Source organism: Etheostoma cragini, chromosome 17 (assembly GCF_013103735.1).
Source record: "Etheostoma cragini isolate CJK2018 chromosome 17, CSU_Ecrag_1.0, whole genome shotgun sequence".
Taxonomy (NCBI): domain Eukaryota; kingdom Metazoa; phylum Chordata; class Actinopteri; order Perciformes; family Percidae; genus Etheostoma; species Etheostoma cragini.
The window spans coordinates 25,032,063-25,059,718 of NC_048423.1; the positions used below are offsets into that span (position 1 = coordinate 25,032,063).

The window sequence follows — 27,656 nt, forward strand, 5'->3', positions numbered from 1 at the left end:
AACAGAGGCTTACAGGGGACATTTCCAACGAGTGATGCCACACAGGCTCCATGGCGGGGTAACATAAAAGCCTATCAGGTTTATCCCCACTGGGCCACTGAATTGCCCCGCTCAGAGTAGTTGGAGATGTCTCGGGCTGGCTTAGCAGACCAAGGCGACAAATGTCATAAATGACTCCCCTGTGGGCCTGCATGTTGGCCACGGCAGAAACAGCATTAGAAACATTTTGTTTTTTGTCATTTGTACATCCATATACAAATTAATAAGCTATTCACAATAATTAAACAATTCTAATGAAAGTGCAATATCACTTTCACACAAGATTTCCAACACTGCAGCCTGCTTTTCTGCAAGATCCCAGTTTCCTTGTTTTCTCAGCGTGTCAACTCGAGGAGAGAGCTGAGTGGTTGAAGGAGGAAAAAAATGAGCCACTTCACTGCTGTTCACATGGCAGCTCACTTTCACTGATGTATAAAGTGCACTTCCCTAGGGCTTGCTGTTTGTCATAAAACATCTCTCAGCACATAATTTAGCCAAACTTGAGAGGGAAAAGAGAAAAAAATGGAATACAAACATAATTTGCTAAAGGGGTGTTGGAGTCTAATACTGAGACTGTTTGCCAGGAGTGCAGTAATTCTAAACCATGCTGCAGTAAGTGGCTCCTCAAAGATACTGTGTGGTAATGTCAGACAGCTGAGCAAATGGGATGGGATCCAGAGAGTGCATTATCTTTATGAATTCATGACAATTTTGTCCTGAAAGTGACAGAGGGGTAGGTGTTTGTATACACATTGTCTTGTGGTTTGCTCTTACAAAAGAATGTTGAAGAGCACAAATGTACAGTGTACAGCAGGCTTTAATGGGCCTTCATTTGTCTCATTTGACTTTAGCTTGCCACATCACGTGAGTAAAAAAAAAAAAGGGAAACTTGGTGTCATCCCTGCTACAAGCATTGCCCTTTCATAAAAAGGCATTACAGTGCACAACATCTGGAAATGCCAAAATGTTGGCATTTAATAAAAAAACATTGAAGTGAAAAGATAACGGTATACGGTTTCCCATTTTGGCATACACTACAGCGTTTACAAGAATTAGCTCCAAACCACAAAATGGTGGGCCTCACACTCTTAAATGTCTTAAACCACAAAAAAGAAAGTGCCAGTGTCAATATAATATCTGTCTGAAAAGTACACTGTGTTGTGATTAGGGCTTCTGCAAAGTTCAAAATAAAAGTATAACACGAAAACTGACAAATACACAAAGCTCAAAATATCCCTGTTATTTTTGTTTGCTGTTAGCTGTTTCAAACATTTAGACAAGTTCTTTCCCATAAAGTTGGTTTCTGCAGTGCAATGTGTCTCCCTCACACCAAGCTCGTTCTGCACACGCAAGGCTGCGCCTATCCAATCCGACTGGCATCACGGCCATGGAATGCTGAAGTCCACATTTTTCCCATTCAGCAAGGAAAAACGGCCTTTCAAAGCCAATCAGCTAGAAATGTTGCTTTGTTTTTATTTTCGACTGAACTTCCTGGAACCTATTATGGAGCTGTCAGGGATGTATATTTAGCTATGGCAACACAGGGCCTCCTCGCCCCCTTGCGCCACTGGCCATGTCACCTCGGATAAACAGAAAAACAATTGGTTATCTCTTTTGTCACCTTTAAAGAAAATGGCATGGGTACTGTGTCTGTGTGTGTAAGTGACAGATACCGTCTGTATGGCTAAACACAACTTCTCTGTGAACAGTAGAAGGATGTAGGATAAATGTATACCATATACATACTATAACCACACCTTCAGAAATGACCGACAAGAGACTTTTCTACTAAATAACTGACTATGTTTACATGCACTCTGAAACCCAAATAATACCAGCATGTCACACTTTATCAAAAAATGCTAAATTCAGAAAAAAGGCCATTTGCAGACTATCCAAACTGAATATGCTTTTAACATGAAATGTATCAAATTCTGAATATTGTCATATTAGGAATACTAGTGGAATATTGGTGTGCAAGTAAACGTAATGTATGATCTACTGAATTTGCCTTTCACAGTTGTATATAAGGGGTTCACAGGCAGTACAATGTTGGGAAATAGTCACAATATCGTATAACCAAACACATTCAACAAAAAAGGGTGATGTTAGCACTGTAGTGCAGTAATACTCTTTGTAAAGAAAACCAAAATGTTAGATGCATAAAAGCTCTGGTATTGATGATGAGGGTAAAAGAGGTACGTCGCCCACCCCAACTACCTGGGGACTGCCTGTCAGGAAGTCAAGGATCCACATGACAGTGAGGTGCACAATCACAGCTGATGGTAATGTCATTAGTTACAGTACCTAAAAGGTGATCAGATGTTGGTCTGCAGGAACAGACGGTCTGCTGTTTGCCACCAACACACACCATTTTAATTTGACACAGCGGACCACAACGTCAGCCGTCAACGCTGGCATCAGTGATGTGGCTCTACAATGCTTCATTCCTCATCCGCCCAACAGGTTCTTATGCTTGGAGATGTGACCTCTTGTTGTGCTCCTTTGTTTTGTGGGATCCCCCAGGGTCCTATTTTGGGTTCCCTTATTTAATACATACATGCTACCCGGGGGGAAAATCATGCAAACACACGTGTTCAAGCATATGACACCCATTATTTTTTTGTTTTTACTCTAGAACACTTAGTAACTTTCGAAAGGTGCTATAAAATTTAAGTTATTATTTCAGGGTAATGGCCACCCTCCTTGTCCCATACACAATCACTGAAAAGCAATACTTTAAGATGATCCCAAACCAATCCTAAAGATTAGTATTATGGCTAATCCTTATATAATTTGAAGTAAACTTATTATGCTTTTCCTTCATTTCTTTCATGTATGTTACAATGTTGGAGGTTACTATAAAATGTGGTAAAGGCTTCAAATAATGAGGTAAACATTGTTAAAAGAAATCTGTTGGGCCAAATGTTTTAGACTGTTCCCCCTCCAACAGTTTTTTTCTACTCTCAGCTAAATGGACTTCAATCCGTGACGGATTTCTTCACATGGTCATCTGCTCTAGGCATGCTGCTGCAGTGTTACCACTACATACACTGATACATGTAGCGCCATTCTTCCTTCTCCCTCATTCATGATCACATTCCTGCTGAAACATGCCTGGTTGTGTAGTTTGAGGTTTATAAGCCTTTATTAGCCTATCTTGATTTTTCACGATATAAAATCCAGCTATATACGCCGGTACAGACATCAATGCCGACCAATCAGAGCACACTGGGCTTTAACTAGAAACACAAAATACAAGTGTGAACCTGAAAATGAGCTCATGGATCAGTATTGGCCAAAATAAAGCTGATTCAAGTGTTTCTGCACTACTCTCCTTTACAACAACCTATCTATAGTGCAAAAGGGAAAATTAGTGTGTTTAAATATATAATATTGATTGTAAAAAAATATATATATATTTTTTCTATGGGAAATACATTCATATGTACAGTATGTTGTTCAATGTGGTTACTATGTTATGTTCAGTCCAAATACTAGTCAATCAGCAAACAAAGTACAAAAGTTACACTTGTGTAACCTGTTTTCTCAGAGCACACACAGTTGAAAGCCCAGACTAATACATCTGTGGTGTTGAGTTTGGAGTCATATATGCTTTGAGCCCGGGATTAGTTTGACCTATACTTGACTTCAACATTGCTGCCCACTAGTTCACAAGTTTGTTCTCTCTTGACCTCTGCGTCTCACCCCCTGCTTTGTCGACCCAGAAGACGCCCCGCAGCCGCAAATCCCAATTCCTTTCAGGTTGTAAATTTTGTAAAATTTCCCCACTCATAACCTGCTCAGCTCTTGCCAGTTTATCATTTATTTTCACAGTTAAAAATCAACATAGACATATCTGCACAGTGCATAGCTGGGATGGCTGCTAGCTGCCTTGTACATTCAGGCGCGGGTCAGACTAGGAGCAGGCATAGCTGAGGGTGGTGCTCGTCTCACACAGGGATTATGAAGTCCAATGGACAAATCTAGGACTAAATACCTCCAACTGCTATTTACTACGTTATTACCACCTGGGGAAACTGTGGGTATATTTAGAGAAAAAGCAAACATTTGTACACATTCATCATATTTACAATATTGTTTTTTAAGAAGAAGTAAGGCTATGTCATTGTATCTGCACAACTCTTGCAAAGACCCAAAATAATCATTAGCACAAGTTCATGCTTGACATCACCAGACATTTAAATTATCTACACCAAAGCCATGCACCATGTGTTTGCAAACACTTCTTCATATTATAACATTACCCAGATTAACGTTACTTTACTCCTCCCGTAAGGCAGTTTTACTTACATTTACTGTCAAAATGTTGTCATGTATGGAGTTTCTGTTGAGTGTACAGTATGTTGGTTTTGTTGTTTATTGTATGCTTGACAACTTTTCAGTACAAATTATTTACTCTATTTTCAAAAACTAAATTGAGCAAACTAAGGGGAATAATGTGTAATGATGTTGAGAACATCATTTTTAAAGTCGGCAATAGTTCCCTCCTTAATCATATTTTGATGAGGTTTCCGCCACCCAATGATCATATACTCCCAGTTAGACAATTTAAGTGGTCACTTTTTAGAAGGAGAATCCAAGTTGTCTGGGACCTTGTTGTCAACATTGAGTGACGAAGAAAAGGAAATTATGGCCAGACCATACAGAGGCTAACGCCAGATGCAAACGCCAGAAAAAACACCTGACAAAGGCAGAAACGTTCAGCAGGTCAAAACACACTTACACTGTTACCGGGATGTATGCAATGCTCTTAAAAATGTCTCTCAAGTAATTTTAGGTAGGCCTATCTGTGACGATGTACCCAAAGGTAACATTAGAGCTAGCTACCTGCCCAAACGATGCCATTTTATACCAAAAGATTTGGGGCGAGAGAGGGTGGGTCAACTGTTGGCAATTCTGGATTTCTCTTGTCATTAAGGCAAAACTTTGTATTCCCCTCTTGTGACCAGTATCTTACCATAAACAAAGCTTCGTTCATATTAATCAGCATTAAGGTAAGACTTTATCTTTTCAATAATCAAGGATGGGACCATTACGGAAACTTATTAATTTAGGCTAATAAAAACATGTATTTCTAAATAACTTCTTGGTGAGTGAGAATTAATTCCCTGCACATACAAAAACGTATTTCTTAATTTAAAAGTAATAATCTTCTTTGATCTGAACACGTACCAAGCAAAAACTGTTCATATTATAACCAGAATCCTTCAACCTCAGTTTTCTATAACCCAGATGAATTAGCTGTTGTCTAAACCAGCTCTCTGTGATGTCCAAAGCTGTGAAAACGCAGTGGGCCAGAGAGCAGGCGGTGAACATGGTTGTACATATTGGCAGGTCTATTTTGCTTTCAGAGCCATCAACACCTTCCTTTTGTCCCAGGTTGTTAGCATGTATTGTCAGCTGCACTGGGCCACAGCAGCCTGCTCGGCTCCCTCCCATGGAGGACGGCACTGATCCCACTCTATTTGAGAAGGGGTGCGTCAACAGGTTTAAAGCACTCCGACTGAATGTGTCACCTCTTTTTCTTTCAATATTTGTGCATGAAATATGGCCAGTTGTTTAATCACCCCCAAACATGGCCACCAGCACAACTGTCCTCCTCTAGCCACCAGTCACCCTCCCACCATCCCTCAACAAGACATTTTTGACCCATGTCACCTTTACAGCACACACTCATTTTAAAGCCCCAGCTGCAGCCCAGAAATAGGACAGCTTTTTTTAATGCTGGTTGTCCAGTCAAGAGGCGAGTGCCTCGTACCAGTGTCCTGTTCCAAGCTCAAACCGGAGGGGGATGACAACCATATGGATGTTGGGCCGTGTAGGCTTGTGCCAATTGGCAATGGGATCGTATATCAATGATAGAAGGGATGGACGACTGTTTTTCCTCTATGCCGATGTTAAAGCCATCTTATATAACCTGTCAGAAACAAGATTCAAAAAAAATATTTGCACCCTACGGTACATTTTTAGATATTTCTATTGGAGCGGCATGTCCAATTAATCAGCACAAGCAACGAGGGAATTTTAAATGCTGATGTTAAAATAGAGGAGACATTACATTACACATTGCACCTTTGGCATCTGGGTAAAACCTATGTCAGGCCATAATCCATTTTATGGCAAAAATTACGCCAAATATCCCTTGCGTTTCCCCTATATACATTCAGCAACACACTGTTGGGAGTCCATGAAAGCCGGTCAGACAGTAGTGGAACCTGGTCCTCAGATCTCTGCAGGGTAAATCCAGACAGCTAGCTAGACTATCTGTCCAATCTGAGGACTATGGTTACCTGGTCCTCAGATCTCTGCAGGGTAAATCCAGACAGCTAGCTAGACTATCTGTCCAATCTGAGGACTATGGTTACCTGGTCCTCAGACCTGTGCAGGGTAAATCTAGACAGCTAGCTAGACTATCTGTCCAATCTGAGGACTATGGTTACCTGGTCCTTAGATCTCTGCAGGGTAAATCCAGACAGCTAGCTAGACTATCTGTCCAATCTGAGGACTATGGTTACCTGGTCCTCAGATCTCTGCAGGGTAAATCCAGACAGCTAGCTAGACTATCCTTAAGAGACTAGTCTACCATTAAATGCTGGAGAAAAAGAAAAGAAAAGCCAATTGGGCTTATCCTCTCCGTGCATGTTGCTCACTGATGGCTTGACCAACCACAGTCAGCTTCTGGCTTTACCTTAACATTATATCTAGAGCACCTGGAGCTCACAAACACACCGTGAATTTGTTTCTCTTTGGCATTGTCTGTCACAGCCTAACATTAGCTAAGATAGCTACTGACATTAGCCACCTTTAGCGCTTGTTTTAGCGGACTTCTATAATGTTTGTCAAGTTAACCTCAACCAGACCGGTTCTTTGTGAAAAACAACAGCAGAGAGATACAGAAGTAACTACACATGCTTTCTGGGAATTCTGGTGAACATTTGGAAGACGTTACCGTAAGCTGGCAGGCTTCAGAGCAGTGGGCTGTGGGTTTTCTTCAGATTACATGTAAATCACGTTCCCCATGACCCCTCCACACCAAAACAGTAACAGAAAGTTCAGAGAACAAAAAAACTGACACTTACAAAAGAGAGACAAGTGTTAAACTCATTGTCCTAAAATACACTTTATAATGAAGGACATGGGATTAATTGTTTTGTTTTCTGTACCACAGTATTGAATTGGATATCAAGAACAATAAACTTTCACAGATATTGGTGACTTTGTTTTGTGCTATCGACTTTGATGTAGAGTATCGTGTACTCTTGGTGGTATTGGTACAGACTACAACATTTTTGGCAGTGTAAAATCACTAATATGAATATGGGACAGAATATAAACTTTTAAAAAAAGGCCCGGATGAAACAACTACAATCTGCTAAAATAAATTATTCAACTTAATGATCTATGTAAGTCCTGCAAAAAAAGAAGCAATACAATGAGATTAGAAACTAACAAGAAAATAAATTTTCCAGTACAAGAGAGCATGTATGTATCTGTGAGAATCCCAGCTTGAGACCAATGCGCGATGCAATGCTTAGCTAATTGGATATGTGTATTACAATGTCCGTGGTCACAGCACCCTTATGGGGCATGAAATAACAAGCAGCTGTGTGTCAAGAGACTTCACATGTGTGTGTGCTCAGTTTGACTGCCAGTGTGTGTGGGAGGGATGGTTGCTGAGAGGTTTATTAACCCAGTCCATCAAGGCAGTCTGGGATTCACACTGAGACACCAAAGGCTTAAGGATGTGAGCGCCACACAAGCAAGACAGCAAGACAGTGCCTCTCCGAAATACTAATATGGACCCTTATTTTCTACCACAACAAACCCCCACACACCTTCCACCCCCCTACAAAGCCAACACCTCTATACCAACGCTGCTTCCACAGCTAGTGGACTGTGTGCCTTGATTTGACCAGCTTTTCTGTCCTACTCTGGAGAATATCAACACCATCCCCAATTCTGCAGCATTCAGTGTGTTCACATGCACAGCAGTAAGCGGGGCATGGTCTTACCTGGGTTAGTGAGTAACCAGGTTATGAGAGTTCTTCCCGCATACATGAACCGGGAAGAATGGGGAGAATGACAGGATTAACTCTGCCAAAACGCAACCGATTATTAAAATTAGTCAAATTTAACAACTTTATGTTTAATTCACAGATTATCTCAGCGTAGGACAGCACAGTGTTCCCGCCAGATGTTTGACAACATGTTCGGCTCATTGTAATGTTATCTGTAACCAGTGAGCGGAGATGGACAGTTGGTTTAGCCATCTCCCAATGTCCACTGCTACCTCTACAGGCAGTAAAACCTGGGCCGCAGGCTCGTTGCTGCCGATGGCCCACTGATTCAGGTAACGCTGTTTTGTTGTATGATGTCAAAGCAACGACTAACGCGCGCTGGCAAAGTATGCCCGATTGAAGGGCAATTAAAGTAAGCACAGACACTTAAACCAATCATGGCCCGGTTAAGGTGTTATATATATATATATATATATATATATATAAGGTGTTAAGCAATAACCAGTTTACTGAAGGAGTTCTCTTCCTTTGTTCATGTTAACTCCAATTTTTTGGGGGAAAGGCGTTTACATGGTGTTGAGAAATCAGGGTATTTCATTGACTTTCCATAATGCTACACCTCGCAGAACATTGTATGATTATCATCAATAGGACGGTGTTAAACCCATTTTACAGGACGTTACCCTATATAACTGTCAATATGGAATTACAGAGCTCTGTCAAGAATGCAGCGGATTTAAAGACCTATTTTAGTCTGTGTTCTCACAAACGCATTTTACAACCACCAAAATGGCAACATACCAGACACTAGAATGGTGGCGACGCCATTATCTAGCCATGACTTGTGCATTGTCCACATAATACAACTCACGGATAAACTACAGTCCTGTGGCATTAGCATGCTTAGCCTTATTTATGTTGGGTTTTGCTCCTGCAATAAACTGTTAAACTAATCTCTCTACAGTGCACCACAAGTGTTGGGACAAAGCAGTGCACTATTTTTAAAGACAATGAAAAGAAAGTATCTGAAAGCTAAAAATATCCAGAGAACACAAAAAGTAGCAGTGGTCTAAGATAATTATGGCAAAAGTAAGTATAATATTGATTATTGCTTAAAAAAATGTTGTTTATTAACCAGCAAAATATTAGGTTTATATGAAAAAAGTTCACTACATGTAGAAACAAAACACAAACAAAACGCTTTCACACTAGCAAAAATAGCAAGATTCACATTAGCAAGATGAGATCTAAAGCGCGGAGAACCTTGTGAGTTATGTCTAAAGACTCTGGCACCTCAAGTACATTTATTCTTGAATAATAATGCTGTTATTTCAATGACATGTCCCCAATATTGTTAATAGCTGATAAAACATTTAAATGGTTTATAGAAAGATGGGGGATGTGAAATGTTTGTGCTTCCAACCAGTCCAGTTTCAGTAGGATGAAGCATGACACCAATGTTGACTCGTTACTGACAACAATGTGCAAGTTTTCTGACTAGCTGGGAGGGGGGGACACAGGACACACACCAAATCAATCAATTAAACCTATAGTGTCACAATTTTCAAAATCCATGATTTGATAACATTTTAAATTTAAATTTCTATTTCAGCAGTGATGGCAATGCCATAATAAGAGCCACTTGATGGCAGAAGGGAAAGTTTGAGTTTCTTAGAGTTTACGAGGTGCACTTAAATTAACCATGGAGTCCAGTGTGAGCCAAGACGCCCTACAGTTCATTGTTTGTTACATAACTCAAGGCAAAATGTTGCCACATCATTTACTTTAGGAAGGCAGCAGGATTTCTGAGTTTTCTGCTTGACGCCCTGCACTGCTACTCTTCTTCTAGTCATAGTTATCTTTATTGTTACTATAATTACCAATTTCATCATATCAACAGCTATAATTATTATAATAAATCATATTTCTGTATATCAGTGTTTCTGTTTCCCAACAGCCACCCACCAAGAGTCAGGGTCAGTCCAAGGTTTCTGCCTGAAAAAGGAAGTTTTTCCTCTCCACTGTCCCATCAATGCTTGCTGTTGATGGGGCTTTTTGGGTCTTTGTTATTTTACAGAGTGTAGTCTAGACATACGCCATCAGTAAAGTGGCCAGAAATAAATTCTGTTCCCATTCAACACTACAAATATAAAAAAAATTTAAAGAATAACTATAAATAAAATTGAATTGAATTCTTGTTTCACCATCATCTCCAACTCTGGCAGTGGCCATGCTGTCTCAAAGTGTAGCTGCATGCTACCGGATGGTTAGCTTCACCTTGTTGTTTATGTGTGTTGCTGTTTTTTTGTTCTTCTGAAGTGCCAATCCTGTTCTTTTTTCAATGACTAAAATAATTTAAATCAATCAATGACATCTGTAATTAACCCTAAACAAAGCATCCAATTTCTTTGGATGGACAGACAGACAATTGTCTAGTCCTATGGCTGTTCCGTCAAGTTTGAAGCTTCAATCACAACGCAGACATTTATATTCTAAATCAACTTTCCAATGCTGTGCAGCTTGTTTTTTTACTCTCCTGTGACCCAAACAGCAGTGGTGTGGCGTTAATTTTCTACTAGGTGAGGCAAATAGCTCTGTTAATTTTGGCTGTTCTTGTATTTTTAAACATAAGGATTTGAAACTATTTCTCATTTCACAAAGACAAAGAGTAAATCTTGTGTTTTGGATGTTATCATCACACTGTGGGGGTGTTAGCATTTTGTTAACAATAACACCAAACATATTTAAGTTTATAAGTTTTATAAGTCATAACCTGCAGGTCATGTCAAAGAAATGCAGATTCTCACAAATTCCAATAGTAATAATTACACATTGAAAACCTCTACAGTATCTGAAATTGTCAATGCCAGCTTGCTAAGTCAATCTTGAAAATGCTGCTCAGCCAATCAATATGTCCCCACATGCAGACCATGAGTCTGTTTTTAGAGCAGACCTCCAGTGATGAGCGGGTGCTGGATTCAGAGGTGTTGAGACATCCCAAACCCTACCCCAATACCCCCCGGTTTACAAATGCTAAGAACTCAGTGTGAGTAATTAAAGCAACACTTAAGACAAAGCTTGCCTGCTCTGGAGAAAGCTCAAAAGAGGTGAGTGTGGGTCAGGGTGCATCAGTATTGTGCTGAACCCCAATTACCACCTCATAAGAATATGCTTAACAGAACATTAAAACAGAATCCAGGTTGGACAAAAAAAAGAAAACACTAAATCCTCACCGGCGAGTCACAACTGACAACACAGAGAAATTCTAGACCTTAACTGATCCATCTGACTCAGTGGGCCAGGCCTGGAAAAGATAACGGCTACATAAGCATCCAGTCCAATGGGCTAACAAAATAAGTAGTACTGAAGGTAAAACTACAAAACTATGGTGGTCTAGGTTGAAGCAGGAAGTGAATGTTAATGGACTGTTTTTGTATAGCACTTTTCTAGTCTTAACGACTACTCAAAGCTCTTCTACATAGACCAGGGATCAAACTCCCAACCTTCTGATTGGTAGGAAACGGCTCTACCACTGAGCCACAGCCAACCTTAATGAAATAGATCGGCACAAACTTTGGCCACCGCGCAGCCGCCCCAGACAGCTTGTCTGTAAACCGTGACGGAGGTTTACACACAGTCATGGTCATAATTTTACAGTTTGCCTTCTCTTCCCAACAAGTTTGACTAACTAACATGGAGGCTTGTTCAAGCTGTATGATTATTTCTTTGATTCTTTACATCACAAATCAGGACAATCATCAATTCTGAGTAAGATTAGTGTTGCTGCCTGTACTGTACTGTATGTAGATAGGAATTGAAGGCTGATTAAAATCATAAAGAGCGGGGCTATAAAGTTGCATGTATTTGTCCCGAACCATGACGGTAAAGGGGTCACGGTCCCGTGAACGCAGAATACATTGATAAACGTAAGCCCAGTTGAAACTAAAGATTTGCGATGAGACAAGACTGTTTTAGAACGTCGCAGAGAAAAGTTGCAGTAGTCTTAACCGGCCCGCCTCAGCTCGACTCAAACCAGCTGGTGGTGTTGCTGCGACTAAGCTGGTCGAGTGTCCAGAGGCTGGTTTTAGAACGCAAGAGAGGTCTCCTGTTTCAACAGCCAAGAGAGAAGTCATCTTGTAAACTTGGCTACAAAGTATAGAATTAAAATGAGCCATAAGTCATTTTGTTGCCGTTACAAACTTTTAACTGTTCGAAATGGCAGATAAACAGAGGCTCAATGTGCGCAACAAGTTAGCAAACCGCTGAGTCGCCCCCTCTTCTCTCTGCCGGGTCAGCAGCTAGACGGGCTGCCCTCGGGCCGCGACAGATGTTGTAGGCTAAGGGTTAAGCCAATGTTTTTTCGGGGGTAACACCATTCACTTTAACAGCGGTATTGACAACAGATAAAGCCACTGTGTCTTGAGAAGCTCTAGCTTGTTGTTTTACTGTTCACTTTTAATTCACTTTACATCATCTTTGCTATCTCTAAGTTACTGCTCGCTCTCCTTGCGTGACCACACGGGATCTAACGACACCTACTTAAGGCGCCCTGCCATTCTCCCTTTAACTTACTCTACTCTCTGAAGGGGGTTGAGGTATGCGGCACTACCGCAGGAATTTCTTGCTTTTCAACCAGTGTAAAAAAACAAAAAATAATGTAATATTGCACCTAAATGCACTTAGTTTTGACAGACATTACTGTATCCTATTTTTCCACACAAAAAAGATAAATCAATTAGTTATTAATTTTAGGAAATTGTTGGATTTTCTCATTTGTATATTTACTATTGTACTTTTTACCCAAATACTTGATTAATCCATGGAATAATCTGTAGAATACTATATTACTGAAATAATCAATAGCTGTAGCCCTAAACAAAGGTATAACCTGAAAATTCTGTGTAACACTACAACCCAAATAACCAGCATTTCAAGTTGTGTATTGTAGCCTCTGATTGAGTTTTGTATCATCACAAGCTGAGCAGTAATACATTGTGCAGGTGCAAAGTGAGGTTTAATCAGTGAATTAGTTTAGATGGTGACAAAAAGCACACATGAATTTTAAATTAGTGGAAATGTCTGTATTTGCACACTGATTTGTGTGTTGAATAATGCAAAATCAAATTACAAATTAGATTTACAAAAATTAACATAATGGTGTGGAAACTCCTCTGTGCATGCTGGAAGCTTGAATGTGAATGTGGTTTTGTTGTGTCCAAGCCCAGGCCCAGGCTGCCCTCCACCTCCTGTCTGTTGGTGCTCATGAGGGCTAGTTTGTTTTGCTCACATCTTGCCCACTGTTTCTGTCAGCACATCCATATCCTCCGCGGCACCCTGGACCCTCTCTTCCAGCAAACCCTCAGCTCTGTCCATGCCTGAGCCCAATCCCCCTCCAACCTAACAGACACCCCAGCTGGCATGATTAATAGCCCTCTGCTGGGACGCTCCATCCACTCATCACATCGTTGAAAGCCTCTGAAACAGTACAACAGTTGCATCCCCTCTTCACACTGGTCCTAAGCCCTGCCTGTCAGTCCCCGGTTAGGCCACTGTTAACTGGCTAGATTTACAGCTACTAACCAGTACTAGGTGGCAGGCTGTATGGGGAGGGGGGACCAACTCCTATTAATCATAGCTCTTTTGATGGAAGCTTTTACAACCGGTAGGCCAAAGGCCTGCCAACGTATAACACCTGCATAATCCATGGCGCCTCCCATCTACCATCAATCACAGCTACACATTCAGCTAGTATTAATATTCTCTGTGATAACATGACATTTTGTTTAATTGATTTAAGAGCAACAGGTGAGCTCAGAAGCTGGGCAACACTAATCAGTCAAATTAACTACAAATAGAGGTTCAAATATCTAATAAACCACAAAAAAAGCACTTTGTCACCTTGGGTTTTGAGAACTGAGAAAATGAATCCTTCTCGGAATAATCAATCGCCTAAATAGTCATTAGTTGAGGCCTACTTCCCAACAATGCAAACATTTTAAAATGAATGCTTTAAAGGGTCAATCAAAAACAGACTAGGTGTTAGTGTTCCAATAATAGGTGTGTTTAATAGGTAGGTTTCCTTTTGCATACCAATGAAATGACATTTCATGGTTGCCTAGAGTTTCCATTAGTTTTGAGACATTCAGCCTTTTAACCAGCCTAACTTAACTTTAATCGTTTAGTCTAGTCTGTAATGCCTAAAAGATGGGGTCTTCGCTGGTATCCAGGGTTTCTGCGGGTTTCACCTTGTCATATTTAAACCTGTTGAAGACAATTTTGAATGAAATTTAAACAAATAAAATCTGTTTTGTTTGTGGTACAATCTGAAAGAGACAAATACCCCGAACACAAAATGGCTGAAAAATAAGTTGCGTGTTGGTCTCATGTGTAGTCGTAATAAAACAAAAGTATACTTGGACTAACGAAAGAAAGAACTACAACAACACAAATTTAAAAAATAAAAACACTGTAAAGGACTGCGGAAGCAATTCAATAAATATTATGCACGGATGTAGGAAAATTAAGACCTGTTCAAAAGGATTTAAGACTTAGAAAACAACACTGCAAATTTAAGACTTTTGAAGGCCTAAAATTGTGATTAAGAAATTGTAGATGTTTTTAGACTTTTTAAGACTCCATGGAAACCCTGGGTTTTTCCAACCAAGTAACTGGTGTCTGTATGGCAAGTCTTTTCATCTGGATGTTTTTGTTTTTTTGCAATATTCTCACTGTGTACCAGGACTGTTACACTAGACAAACTTGGGACGTAGTCAGGTTATCCATCAATGTGACAGAGTCAATGACAGGACAATCCCCCTGACAGTGTGAAGCATAGCACACTGTCAGTCTGAAATGTCTACAGGTGCAGATTCTGGCCAGTTGAATGGAAAGTCTTCTCAATGTTATAGAACTGAGTTATGAGATAGTAAGTACACATATAGCAACTAGGATTAAATTGAGGTTGCTGACATTAACATGCACGATTTCTGGTAAATTAATTCGCAAAAATCGGAGCAGCCAGGCTAAAAATATGTTTATATGTACAACAAAACCAAATGTATCATTTTGATAGTTATTTGTACAGAGTAAGACCAGTCTGAACTATTGCACAAAGCATTGACAATAATAATGTATACCTGGGACAAATGAATCCATCAAATTTACAAGATTGTGTGAAACATTGACATTTTGAGTATTCCATTACGTACATTTTTAAGTGTTGTTACTTTGACTTAGCTATATTTCAGGACTCAAACAATAAATGAAATTGCTCAATCAATTGACAGAAATTACAATGATCGAGTAACCATTCAAAGATTTCTTTCAAGCAAAAATACCAAAACTGAACTAGTTCAAGGTTCCCAAATGTGTAGAACTGCGGCTTTTCTTTGTCTTCCATGATCAGAAACTGAAAATCTTTGGGTTTTTGACTGTTGAACAAGCAATTTGAAGACAACAGGAATTTGAGAAAGTCTAAAGGGTTTTTCTGTCATTTTATGAACCAAATTAATGTTCAAGAAAAATTTAACCAAGCAGATTAATCAATAATGGAAATCATTTGTTGCACATATCTATGTGTAAGCACAGATCATTTATCTAGCTACTTATGCCATGCCCAGGTAAATCTGACAAGACATTAATGTAAGGGACTCTGCCCACTCAGTATATTGTCTCTTGACCATGTCGTAAAAATAACACTGACAGCAGGACTGAGAATTTAACCCGTGATCTCATGCCTACAGTTAAGGGACACCCGGGCCACGCGGCAGACATGTAAAGAATTGCCGTGAGGCAGATTCTCCTTGCTCCGAATGCCTTCATGAGTAAACATATTTGCATAAGTGGCTGAGCGACATGAATTATGGTTCCTCTTCCTCGGTATTTGCCAGCTGCCTTCTGCTGGTTCAATTGGGAGTGATTTATGTGTGAAGATCAGGTGGCAGGGAAAAGGAAGAGAGGGGTGAGAGGGTGTAAAGGGGGTATAGGGCCACAACCAGATCGCAAGTTCTCAGGCTGCAACCCCCCAAGGCCCACCAGCGCCTGCCTGACCACAGCTGGGCACCAAAACGACACACACTCACGCTTGACCTTGAAATAACACGGGGGGACGGCATGTGTGTGCATTATCTCTTGATGACTGACAAGATTGTAAAATGTGATGAATTAGTGAGGTTGTCGGCAATTCATGGATTAGGCTGTGTGAAAACAAAAGGAACCATTTTCAAAACACAAGCGTCATCATACTGACGACCATGAGCACCATTTCATTCATTTATTATAACAGATGAATTACATGAATGAGAGCATTTGATGAATATCACTTGTTAGAGCATATAATTGACTTAATAAAAATAAAACTCAACTATTCCATGGCAAATTAGCTCTGCTTTCTGTTCTCTGCTTTGGGAAAGCACAATGATTATTGTAAAAGGTCAGCTGGAGAGTAATCAAATCATCCTCCACAATGTTCATTCTGCAAATCCACTGCCATGCCCCCTGATATCTACTTCTGGTGCTGTGCTGGTGATTCACGTCAATTAGAGGTGTGCTTGTGAATTTCGTTAGTGTTTGGATGAAAAGGAGAAAGCTGTCAGTCAAAAGGCCACTCTGGCTTTGTATCTGGGGGGCTGCAAGGGGCTCTAAACCTGTATTTGTATGAATAAAAATGAAGGGATTTAGGAACAGACTGTTTCTTCTGCAGACTTGTCAAAAAATCTGACCTTCGCTGCAGCAGAGGGGGTTGATGGGAGAGGAGAATGGAAGGGAAAGAATTGAAGATTTGAAAAGCTGAGGCTCAGTGAATTCTGGATAAAACAAGGCATACCTGCGAATGGGTGCACAGGAGAGGGAAAAAACTGTATGTCAGACTGTTCTCTATTGTACTCTCTGGGGTATAGTCCAGCAGTAAAATAAATCCAACGAATTATTCAACAAGAGATTGAGACAGATTTGTCTGTGTGATGACAATCCTATACGGGAGAGACCTCGTGTCAATGTCAGTTAAGAGACAAAGACTCAATCTGCAGCTCAAAACATTCCAGATGTTGGAACACCAAGTACTTTCTGTATTTCTGCAATCTTATATTTGGTATACAGGTGTATGGAGTTTATGCTTATATGCAGCAACCAATCAAATCTTAGAGCCAATTTGTCACTATCAGTTTCTTGTTTTTAATTCCAATGTAATGCCTGGATTAGACGCAACACAACCCACATGGCTACTCATGTTATCACAACAGCTACTGGTCCATTTAGCAAACCTTTGGCCTACTAGTAATAATGAAATCATATTACATGGCAAGGCAAAATAATCCAAATAATAACAATCAAAATTGTCAACAACATTTTGCCACAAAAGCAGTTCATGTGTAATTACCAATCAAAGCTTTCTATGGGTTTAATGGTACGCCCAATCCGTGGGTGGGTACCTAGCTTCATTTAGTGACGTATATCTTTAATGCAGCAGAAAAAGAAGCCCAAAAGGAAAAATTTGCGTTATTTATAATTAAACAAAAAAATGTCCAACATGTTTACTGTAAAAACTGTGGAATGTCACTAGGTCAGTAGAGCTCCAACGTAATGAAAAAGGAGTTCAGCCTGCATATTGTTAAAGCCGTAGGGCATACCAGACCGAACATCCTGTGCTAAATGGTTTGGGATCATGACATTAACCGATGCTTAACGGTTAATTATTATTATTTTTAAACACTCTGTACCATTGTGTTCTTTAAGTTTAAAACCAAAGAACCTATGAAGGACAGGAAACAACATTCTTTTCTGCAAGCCAGTACATATTTAAAGACAGATGCTGGCCACAAAGCTGTGGAAAGCACTTAATGACATGGGTGTAATGAGGTTAGGGATGGGGCATTAGATATCAGGCTTAATCCAAACCATCCCATTTATATCAGAGGAAAGGCCCCCGCTTCCTGGGCCCGATTTGCCTGGTTGACTGAGCAAGGTGGAGCTGAAGCATCACAACACATGGTCCATCGTTGGGTCATCTTCTTCAACTGTGCTCTCATTGTTCAGGAGTCAAGAGAGGACCTTGCATTTTCAAGGAGTAGAAGGAAACTGTTTTTCTGCTTTAAGAAAAGAGAGACAAGACTTCCTTTCCCAGAACAATTTATCTCTCTGCTTGACAAGACTCCCTGCTATATTTACCCAACTAAAATCGCAGATGATATACTTCCAGCTGCACTACTCTCCAGCTCCATGGCACATGGTCCTGTCAATCACACTAGTTACAATAGCAGAGGACTGCCAGAGAAGCGAAACCCTCAGCGAGAAAGACAGAGGGACAGAGAAATATAAAAAGAAAGAAAACAAGAGTAGTGAGACTGAGGGGCTGAGAAACCTTCCGGGGACTAATTCATATTTCCTTTGCTGGTTGGCTTCATGTGTAGAAGGAGCAGAGATACACACCAGAATGAATGGAATTACTGGGCTTTCATTCAGAAGACAGCTGGGCCGCTGCAAAGCCTCAAAGCAGCAGCAAAACACAGCCCACCTGCAAGACTTCCTGCCAAAATATTGCTTAGTTTCTGTGTGAGAGATCTATTAGGTTGTTATGCTGCTGCAAAAACAAAACAAATTGACCAGTCTGTCAAGCACAGAATTGAGCTCTACTGTGGTTATTTGCTCACCATTTTGTCTCTTATCAGGGCATGGATGTAACATTTCAGAGACTGGGTGCACAGGGGATTTGGGCTTAAGGATCCAACAAGGCTTTCAAACATCCTTGACATGGACTCATTACTTCATGCAAATGCCCCAAAAAAAGCTAGGGGGGAGAAGTCAATTTTACAATCGACTTCCATTATGGTCAAATACAGTAACTGTAAAGGAATCTGGTAACAGAGGAACAAAGCTTTTGGTGATTTGAGGGCTGAAGGTAAAGGATTATAGGGAGAGGAAAAGGAAAGAGGAGGGTGAACCAGTGTGGTGGACTCCGCCTCAGCCAGCAGTGCCTGTCCATCTCACAGTGACAAAGGCATTCCCTGGAGTAAGACAGCAGCGGTGGGGGCTCAAACTGTGCAGCTCCATGTGTTGCATCTTTCCCATTGCTCACAACTTCTACAACTGGAGCTGTAGGGCTGTGAGAGCTGCCAGGCCCCTCATTGCAAAGGCATGACAACAAGCAGGATTTTCCTCAGAGCCAGCTTGGGTCTCACCCTTTTCCACCAAGGCAGTTTGAGGGCCGGTACCTAATCTCCAACCAGTTCTTAGCTGAAGACTTGACTCTCTGTAGATCAAAACTGGTTGCAGAGCAGCATCAACACTTTGCCAGTGTAGAACCAAGAACCACTTACGTCAGAGGATTAGGGTAAGATTATTGTGACCAAAAAGACCAACTAAAACTGCCATTTAAAAAAAAAAAAAGATTATGCGATTGGTTGAAAATGACAATGAGGTAGTCATCACTGGTCGCCGCATACTTAGAAAATACAACATAAATTTTGTCTCAGTCTGCTTTACAATGGATTTCCACCATAGACTGTGTAAAACTAGGATTTTCACAGACAGCTTCAACAAGAGCAGAGTGGAGAAGTTCAATTCATTCCCAAAGAGTCCGCTGACAGCGAGTGCCCGGATGTTCATTAATCTGCCCCGGTCTCAAAAGTTGACTCTGCTAGTGACATTTTGCAGAGCGGTGGTGTAATTTCACAGGCGCAACAGCCTGTTAAAAAAACAGCATTAGAAGGTAAACATATGAAAAGTTAAGTTAAATTCACTCTGCACCGCAAGACACCCCAATCATTTCTAGCACTTAAGGTAATTGTTATGCATTTTTCCCCGGGTTGTAACCCAGGAGATCTCTGGACTGTCACGACCAGGGATATGACCATGTTGACTGGCATGGTTTGATTTCCAAATCGACACCGATCAGACAACCGTGGCCCGACCCTGGTCATTTGTGTGAAAAACGTATAAATCTGGTGCATTTACCAGTTTGGTTCGCCTAGGCTGGTGGGGAAGCTGTCAGACAAGCTTGGTCTGCCCCCAAACTAGTGCTAGTCTCACATCGGCAGACCTACCTATACCATCACCTCGCACCCAACCTACATCAGCCGCACATACCTTTTATGTTGTTGAGTATTTCCTTGAGGTGGCCAAAGCTGTTAAGTAATGGGTCCTGTTCTTCATCCTGGGCAGAGAAAAGACATGATAAGAACATGATGGGAGGACATGCGCACTGTGAGTGGATCATTTAATGCCATCCATATTTCCACTTCTTCAAACAAAGCTGACCGAAGGTGCAAGAAATTGGTATTTATAGGCTTTTTTTCTTTTTTTACTAATAAACTTTTAGGTATCCATTTCGTCCAAGATTTCCACTCCTGTTTCCTTCAATTTCCCAACTGACCCGTTCCCCCCCCATTTCTGTTGACAAACTAGTGGATACTGGTCCAGTTGACGTTATGCCCTCTATATTTGTATGAGTAGTTTGGGATGTGGTGGCCCCGTCTGTTCAATATCGTGAACATTTCCCTTTCTAATGGCTGGGTCCCTGACTATTTAAAAAACCTGGTCGGACTACAATAACTACATAGTAGTTATTGTTGTTTACAAATTTCCATTTAGTGGCAACATCTTAAAAACTACTGTTTTATTACAACCCCTGAAAGCCTTGGGAGACAATAGTGTTTTTAAATCTCTCAGTCAGGTTTTTGGAAGAATCATAGCACAGAAACCGCCCTTCTAAAGAGTCAAAAATGGCCCTTTACTTAATCCCGAGATTGCTCTATTCTCATTTTACCGGACTGAAGTGCCGCTTTTAAAAAAGCGGATTATGGATTATTGATAAACAAGCAGTGGGTTGGTGTATCTGGTACAGTCCTGCAGTGGTTCTCAGCACATTGTCAGACTGTAGAATATTTTGTTTCAATTGACAATACAGGTCATATGGAGAGTTTTCCAACTTTCCTGAAAATCTTTGGTTTTGTATGCATGGAGCAATGAGGCAGGTCAATATCCTGAACAAGTTATCAATAGTATAAAATCATCAGTTCATGTTGCATACGGGGCTTCAAAGACAGCTGCTGCAAGACTTGAAAAGCCCATTAACAAACTTCATGAATTTGCAACAATTTGCAACTTCAAGATCTTGAGATGCGTCAGCGATCAACAAAGGAACATTATGAGGATTTTCCGTATTTCAGTTCTACATTTCTAAGAATAAGAAGGCAAAACAAGATATTTTGTACATTTTGAATTAAGAAAACACCAAATTTAGAAAGCTGAAGCAGCAAATAAAATAATGAATTACATCACTAGACCTGATAACGCTGTCCCTTCTACATCTGCAATCACTGATTGCAAAATATGTAAGTGGATGACAAAATGAACTACAGAGATAGGTAGAGCTGCAAAGATTAATTGATAAATCAGTTAGTTGTCAACTATTACATTTATCAGCAACTATTTTGATAATCACTTAAAATGTTTTGAGTAATTTCTTATGAAAAAACATTCCAAATTCTCAGACTTCAGCTTCTGAAATGTGAATATTTTCTAGTTTCTTCCCTCCTCTGACAGTAAACTGAATGTAGTTGAGTAATGGACAAACCAAGAGATTGTAGGGCGTGATTATGGACTTGGGAAACCATTGAATAAAGGGTAACTACGGTTTTTATTAACCTAGACCCTATTTTCCTACGTTTTTGTGTCAGAGTGACTGATGGTAACAACAATCTTTGAAATTGGTCCAGTATTAAACAAGGTCGCTTCTGTCTGCAATCAGTGAAACAGTCTACAACATAAGTTAATTAGGCTACTGTGCAGCTGTATTTACTTTCACAAAAGTGATGGACTCAGATCAATATTCTAAATGTCTGACAACATTAACAGGATTTCAAAGGAGGTTGACCTTTCTGTGAAAGAGTAAGATCCTTTTAGAAAACATAAGAACATCAGTGAAATTCCGTTTGCCAAACCCACCGGACTCCATGTAAATAAACAGTACTTTTAGCATCGTAAAATATACTTCATTCGTCGCCAAAAATAAAATTAAACTATGAAAAGCCATTTTCCACTTTTCCAACCATCACAACTCTAGTTCTGGTTGAAATAAAGACAGTTTATTGATTTACGTCTGAAAGTATGGTGGCTCTTTACATGCTAAAAGTATGTCTTTTTTAAATGGAGTCTGGTGGGTTTAGCACTAGCGACTTCAGAGCTGTTTCTGGTTAAACAGAAAGGTCTCAAAGGAGGTTTTGAAAAAAAAGGTCTATCGCTGAAGGGATTTCGATAATGTTGTAAGACACTTGGAATAATAATTTGAGTCTGTCAGTGTAAAAAAAAAAAAAAAAAAAAACGTTTACAGTGATAACACTAAAAACAATTTGAACAATTTGAAACATTATTGTTTCTCTCAGTCACTTACACACAAACACATAAGAAAATAGGGTCAAGGATGAAAAAAACGGTAGTTATCCTACCCACGAGTCAGCTTTCATATCTTTAGTTAATTCAACCTTAACTTAAAAGTAGCTAATATAATTGCTGTGTTTTAACTTACCAGTGGAGTGTGGGTATTCCATCTGGAGTTCCTCTTGATAGCTCCAACAACAGTACTAATTTCACCCTGGACGATGTAGATATTCTTGTCCACCATGCTGCTTTTCTGAGACAAAGAAGAGGGGATAGTTGATATTGGCAGAAATTCAAGCCAGGGCTGGGCAATAACTCTATTCAATCACTTAAGGTCCCTGTATAAACAGTATTATTGGAAAATGATTAAATCACGATATCCTGGTTGACAGTTGTCAGGTCTTAAATATGAGAACACACACACACACACATGTTTTAATGCGGTCACATTCCCATCTCACAAAACAGACACACTTCTGTTTGTTAATGACAGTCTATATGTTGTGAACTTAAAAACTACATCTATAATGAGAGATCATGGCCCCCAGTTTCAAAATGGGTACTTAAATAAATAAAACCAATGTCATTTACTACTACTTTAAGACTATTTGGTGACTGGAGAAGACATTGTGTCCTCCTGCTGCTGACAGAACAGCTGCTTCTAAAGACAGTGACAGTGGAACTGAGGTCAGAGTCTGTTTGGATTGATTGGACTGATGCTTCAGAAATAGATTCACACGCCACTAATGTCTGGTATGAATTTGAGATAAAATAAAAATACACTATAAATCACTTGACTCCAAGAACTTGAGCTTTTATTTACATGCGATACGGAATACCTAGGTACATGTTGTAAACATAGCTGTATCAATAATGTGACTATTATCCTATCCATTATAGTATAAATTCATCTTAAGATTTGAGAGCGCTGCATGGGTGAGCGTCTGAATCAAATATTCAACCAATCAATTAATGAAACACACACAAACCTTAGAGCCAACCACGTGAAAGATTGGCATGCACTCGCTGCTATAAATAATGTCCTACAGACCCCTGAGCCATCAAGTAAAACTGTCCAATAGCATTTCTTACGGAAAACATATTTTGTAGAGCAATTCATGTGCTGGAATTCATCTGGAGCTATGAATAGGCCCGGGCAATATGGAGGAAATTAGATCTCACGATATCCTTGACCAAATACATCAATAGCGCGACAATATTGTCGAGTTGACTATTGGTGCTTTCACAAAAGATTTTTTACAATGACATTTTATATATTATATATTTTTACAGCTGTATACTATGTTTACATTCATGTATAAAACTAGTGTGATGTTAAAATGAATTTGCAGTTATTTAATTGATATTCCCTCAAAATGTTTCACAACAGATTTTCTGAGAACAGAGTGTGTGTTTCCTTATATACATTTTGACAACATAACTGTTACACAATATCTCAATATATGATTTCATCCAGATAGGATTCCACTGAAAGACAATAAATAATCATATTGAGTTTTGTCCAGCCCTAGCTGTGAATAAACAATCATATCCAGTATGAAAATCTGAAATTCTGTAAGAAGTATATGAAAATGAAGTTTCCAAGCCTAAAGTCAAACTTAAACCTCCCACCCTCAAATGAATATAGAATCTAAGAACTAAACAGCAAAAGGTCTATGTGTACCTTGACAATGCCTAAAAACCAATAAGGATAATCAAACAATATCAAAATGGTAGGATTAACCTTTTTCCTTGTGCCACGAAAGCCATGCCAGATAATACTCTTACTTTATAGGAAGATTTTGAAATGTAAAGACTAGGTGGAAGGGGGCACATTCTTTCAAATACATGTGAGCAGCCTATTCAAAATTATAAGAGGATGAAGGTATGACAGGTCAGGATGTTAGGCTTGTCATATACAGTGGGGCTGGAAAGTTTGGGCACCCCAGGTAAAAATGTGTATTACTGTGCATAAAGAAGCCAAGAAAAGATGGAAAAATCTCCAAAAGGCATCAAATGACAGATTAGACATTTGTATAACATGTCACAAAAATTTATATTTTAATTCCATCATTTACACTTTCAAAATAACAGGAAATTAAAAAATGGCATCTGCAAAAGTTTGGGCATCCTGCAGAGTATTGTTCTTGGTCTTCCAGATCTTTAACTTCCACTGGTCCTGATGACGGCCATTTCTTAATTACATTCTGAATAGAGGATGTTGGCATCTGAAATCCTTTGCTATCTTCTTTTAGCCTTCTCATGCTTTGGGAGCGTCAACTATTTTCAGCTTCAGTTTTCTAGACAACGTTTTAGAAGAAGCCATGGTGCTGATTGTTGGGGGGTCAGATGAGTCTGGGCTTTTAAAACCTTAAGACTGACATCACCTGGTCTTTCCAGACAATGACTGAGAACAATCCATGACGCTGTCAGGTCTCGGCTTTCCAAAGGGGGGGGCATGCTAAAAACTCTGCAGGGTGCCCACACATTTGCAGATGCCATTTTTTTGTCTGTTATTTTGAAAATGTAAATGATGGAAATAAAATCTAACTTTTGAGTCACATAGTATACGAATGTTTAATCCTTCCTTTGATAACCTTTGGAGATTTTCACTAGCACATAAGTTTCTCAAACCACCAATTCCAATCTGAATAAGTGAATCAAGTGTCTGATATTATAATTTCCAATATAATACAGCTGCACAGTGCACACAGTTGGGACAGTAAACTTAGTAAAAACAAGTGAGTTTAGGTAAAATGTTTGAGAACTAAATGGTTTTGCATTACCCAAAAAACCGCCAGCATCACAGCTTACCTGCAATCAATTTCATTCATTTATGAGAAAGACCTTTCTCCTTCTAACATATTAATAATGAACACTGTCATTTAATAAAGCCCACAAGTATAAACATACAGTCACTGCATGCTGTCTTGCTACTGTGTCGAGCAGGAACACATGAACGGGTTTCTGCAGGGTTCCTGTCAGATGATAAGACTATTAGTGTGTTTTTGCATTGCCAGACCTTCCTACACAGCGCTGCAGAGGGCGGTCTGGCTAGTCCCACAGCATTCCTGCAGGGAAGAAAACTGTGCTCTGGTTTATTGGCATTTCTTTAAACCAATCACAATCATCTTGGGCGTTTCTAACCACCGGACGGAGCAACGGTGCCTCCGCTAAATAGTCATGGGATAGATTTTGTTTTGGTGGAACATATGTACATTCAGAAGTAGTTTTCATAAATCTTCAGGGTTTAATATTACAACACATAGAAGGTGACGGGACATCCGAAACCTTATATACTGGTTTGAATGACAGCTCAATGGGCCAGAGGGGCTCCCTGCTTTTCAGAATAGTATCCAGATAAAAGTCTTCATAAAACTGTTTATGTTGGCAGGTGATGGTTCTTACACCCGTTTTTGCATAATAGGAGCTTTTCTAGTGACACTCATGGTCAGGCTAGCTATGAAGCACATAAATCACAGCATGTTGTTGAGGTAACTCAACACTTTCTTCCTTGCTATTAGAAAGCATTGCTAACAACCAGCTGGATAACACAGCATCTCTGGCTGGAACTAGAAACAGAAAAACAGCCAGGGCTCCAGGCGAACGTGACAAAGACACAGGGAGACTCTCTACACATGTTATAGAAGAGCAACATAATGCAGTCATCCAACAAAAGCAAGTGATCTAGTCTGCTAGTTGGCTGTCTGAAGAGCTAGTAAGGTGCCAGCTGGCTAATTAGATTTACTAGCTAGTCAGGAGAAAAGAAAGGCTAAGAAGCTAGCTCACCACCACCCTAAGGTGTTGGGACTGCTGACAGTCCTCTGGGGCAAACAAAGACACAATGAGAGAACACATGACTAACACTTATCTAATATCTATCAACGTACTAAAGAGATAACGATGCGTTGAATGTGTTAGCGTTCCCAGCCCAGAAACCACAGCTAACAACTTAGCTAGCGTGTCATCTGGCTGAGGATAGAGGTGTCTTCCGTGTTTGCACTCTCAGACAACAGTCATTATTCTCCTGATTTAATAAAGCAAACCGCCTGTTGGCAGATATGTAAGCACGCTGTTCTGGTTCTCTAAAAATAAACATATTACCTGTATGATGCTGCTATTTCAAAGATGGAGTCCTGCTGTAGCTAATGGTAGCCTAGCTCGGCAAACTAGCTAGCTAGCAGGCTAGCCGGCCAACAGTGAATGAAGAAGACCAAAGTTCAGTTCACTACAAGAACAGGACAATTTAAAAGTTTCGGACATTCCACTGCGTGATAACGTAATATTTCCAAACTCTACTTATTCATTCACTCTTCAAAAAAATGCTCCATAAGTGACTAAAGTGAACACCTTCCTGCAGCTGTCAATCTGGTCTTGGTAAACACACTGACGTGGAAAAGCTCTGCCGTCTCAACCTAGCCTGGTGACCGAGTTTGATTGACAGGCAAGAAAACTGATCACTTCCAGCGTTGTGTAGGGCTTTAAAATACAAGACAGTATCAGAGAATCGAAGTTTAAGAGTGTGTGGTGTTTGTGAAAATTGTCTCACTATATATAATTACTGTAACTCACAAAAAAGAAAGATTCACTTGTGTTACAGAGAAATAAGGGCGGGACAAAGGTAGCAATAGTGGAGTGCCGGTTGGTTGAGGAGGGTTGATGATGACTGCACGGTCTGATGCTCCATTGAAGAGAATAGTCTCTCTGAAAAATATAAATAATATAAATAATATAAAAATAAAAAAGTGAAAAATGAAAAAATTAACTGTGCTGAGAAAGAGAGAAACCCGTTTTCTTTAATAAATACAAATAAGAGAGAACAGTCTCTAAAAACAAATAAAAATAACTATGTTGAAAAAAAGGAGAAAACATTTTTCTTTAGTAAATGCAAATAAAAGAGACCCTTCTCTCTCTGGTGTGTCTATGCTGTATAAGGGGTCTGTTTAGGATTCCATATGCTGATGTAACTGGTAGTAGATTTCTTATTTTTCTGCCACAAGGCATCGTTTTGTCATTGATTGCATTCCACTTTGCAACCCACAGCAGAGACCTTAGTTATTGATATTGATTGATTTCAATGTGAATCAATCCAACACCAAATATCCTTTTGTAGCTCGAAATAATGTTGCAAAATGGATTCAGTGGTTCATTAACTCTTTCGAATGAGACAGAAGAATAACGGTAATGGTGACAGTAATGGAC

At 39.8% G+C, this 27,656-nt stretch overlaps 1 protein-coding gene across 1 annotated transcript in view; it reads right to left on the minus strand.

The window, feature by feature from the left end:
* gbf1 (golgi brefeldin A resistant guanine nucleotide exchange factor 1) overlaps positions 1-26,872 on the minus strand; it is an 83,917-nt gene extending 57,045 nt beyond the window's left edge. Inside the window, exons 1-3 of the mRNA XM_034898553.1 lie at positions 26,559-26,872; positions 22,603-22,707; positions 20,163-20,229 (exon numbers count right to left, since the gene is read on the minus strand). Of these exons, the coding sequence (XP_034754444.1) occupies positions 20,163-20,229; positions 22,603-22,698 (163 nt within the window). The 5' untranslated portion in view covers positions 22,699-22,707; positions 26,559-26,872. The remainder of the gene's footprint in view (positions 1-20,162; positions 20,230-22,602; positions 22,708-26,558) is intronic.
* Between the last annotated feature and the right edge of the window lie 784 nt (positions 26,873-27,656).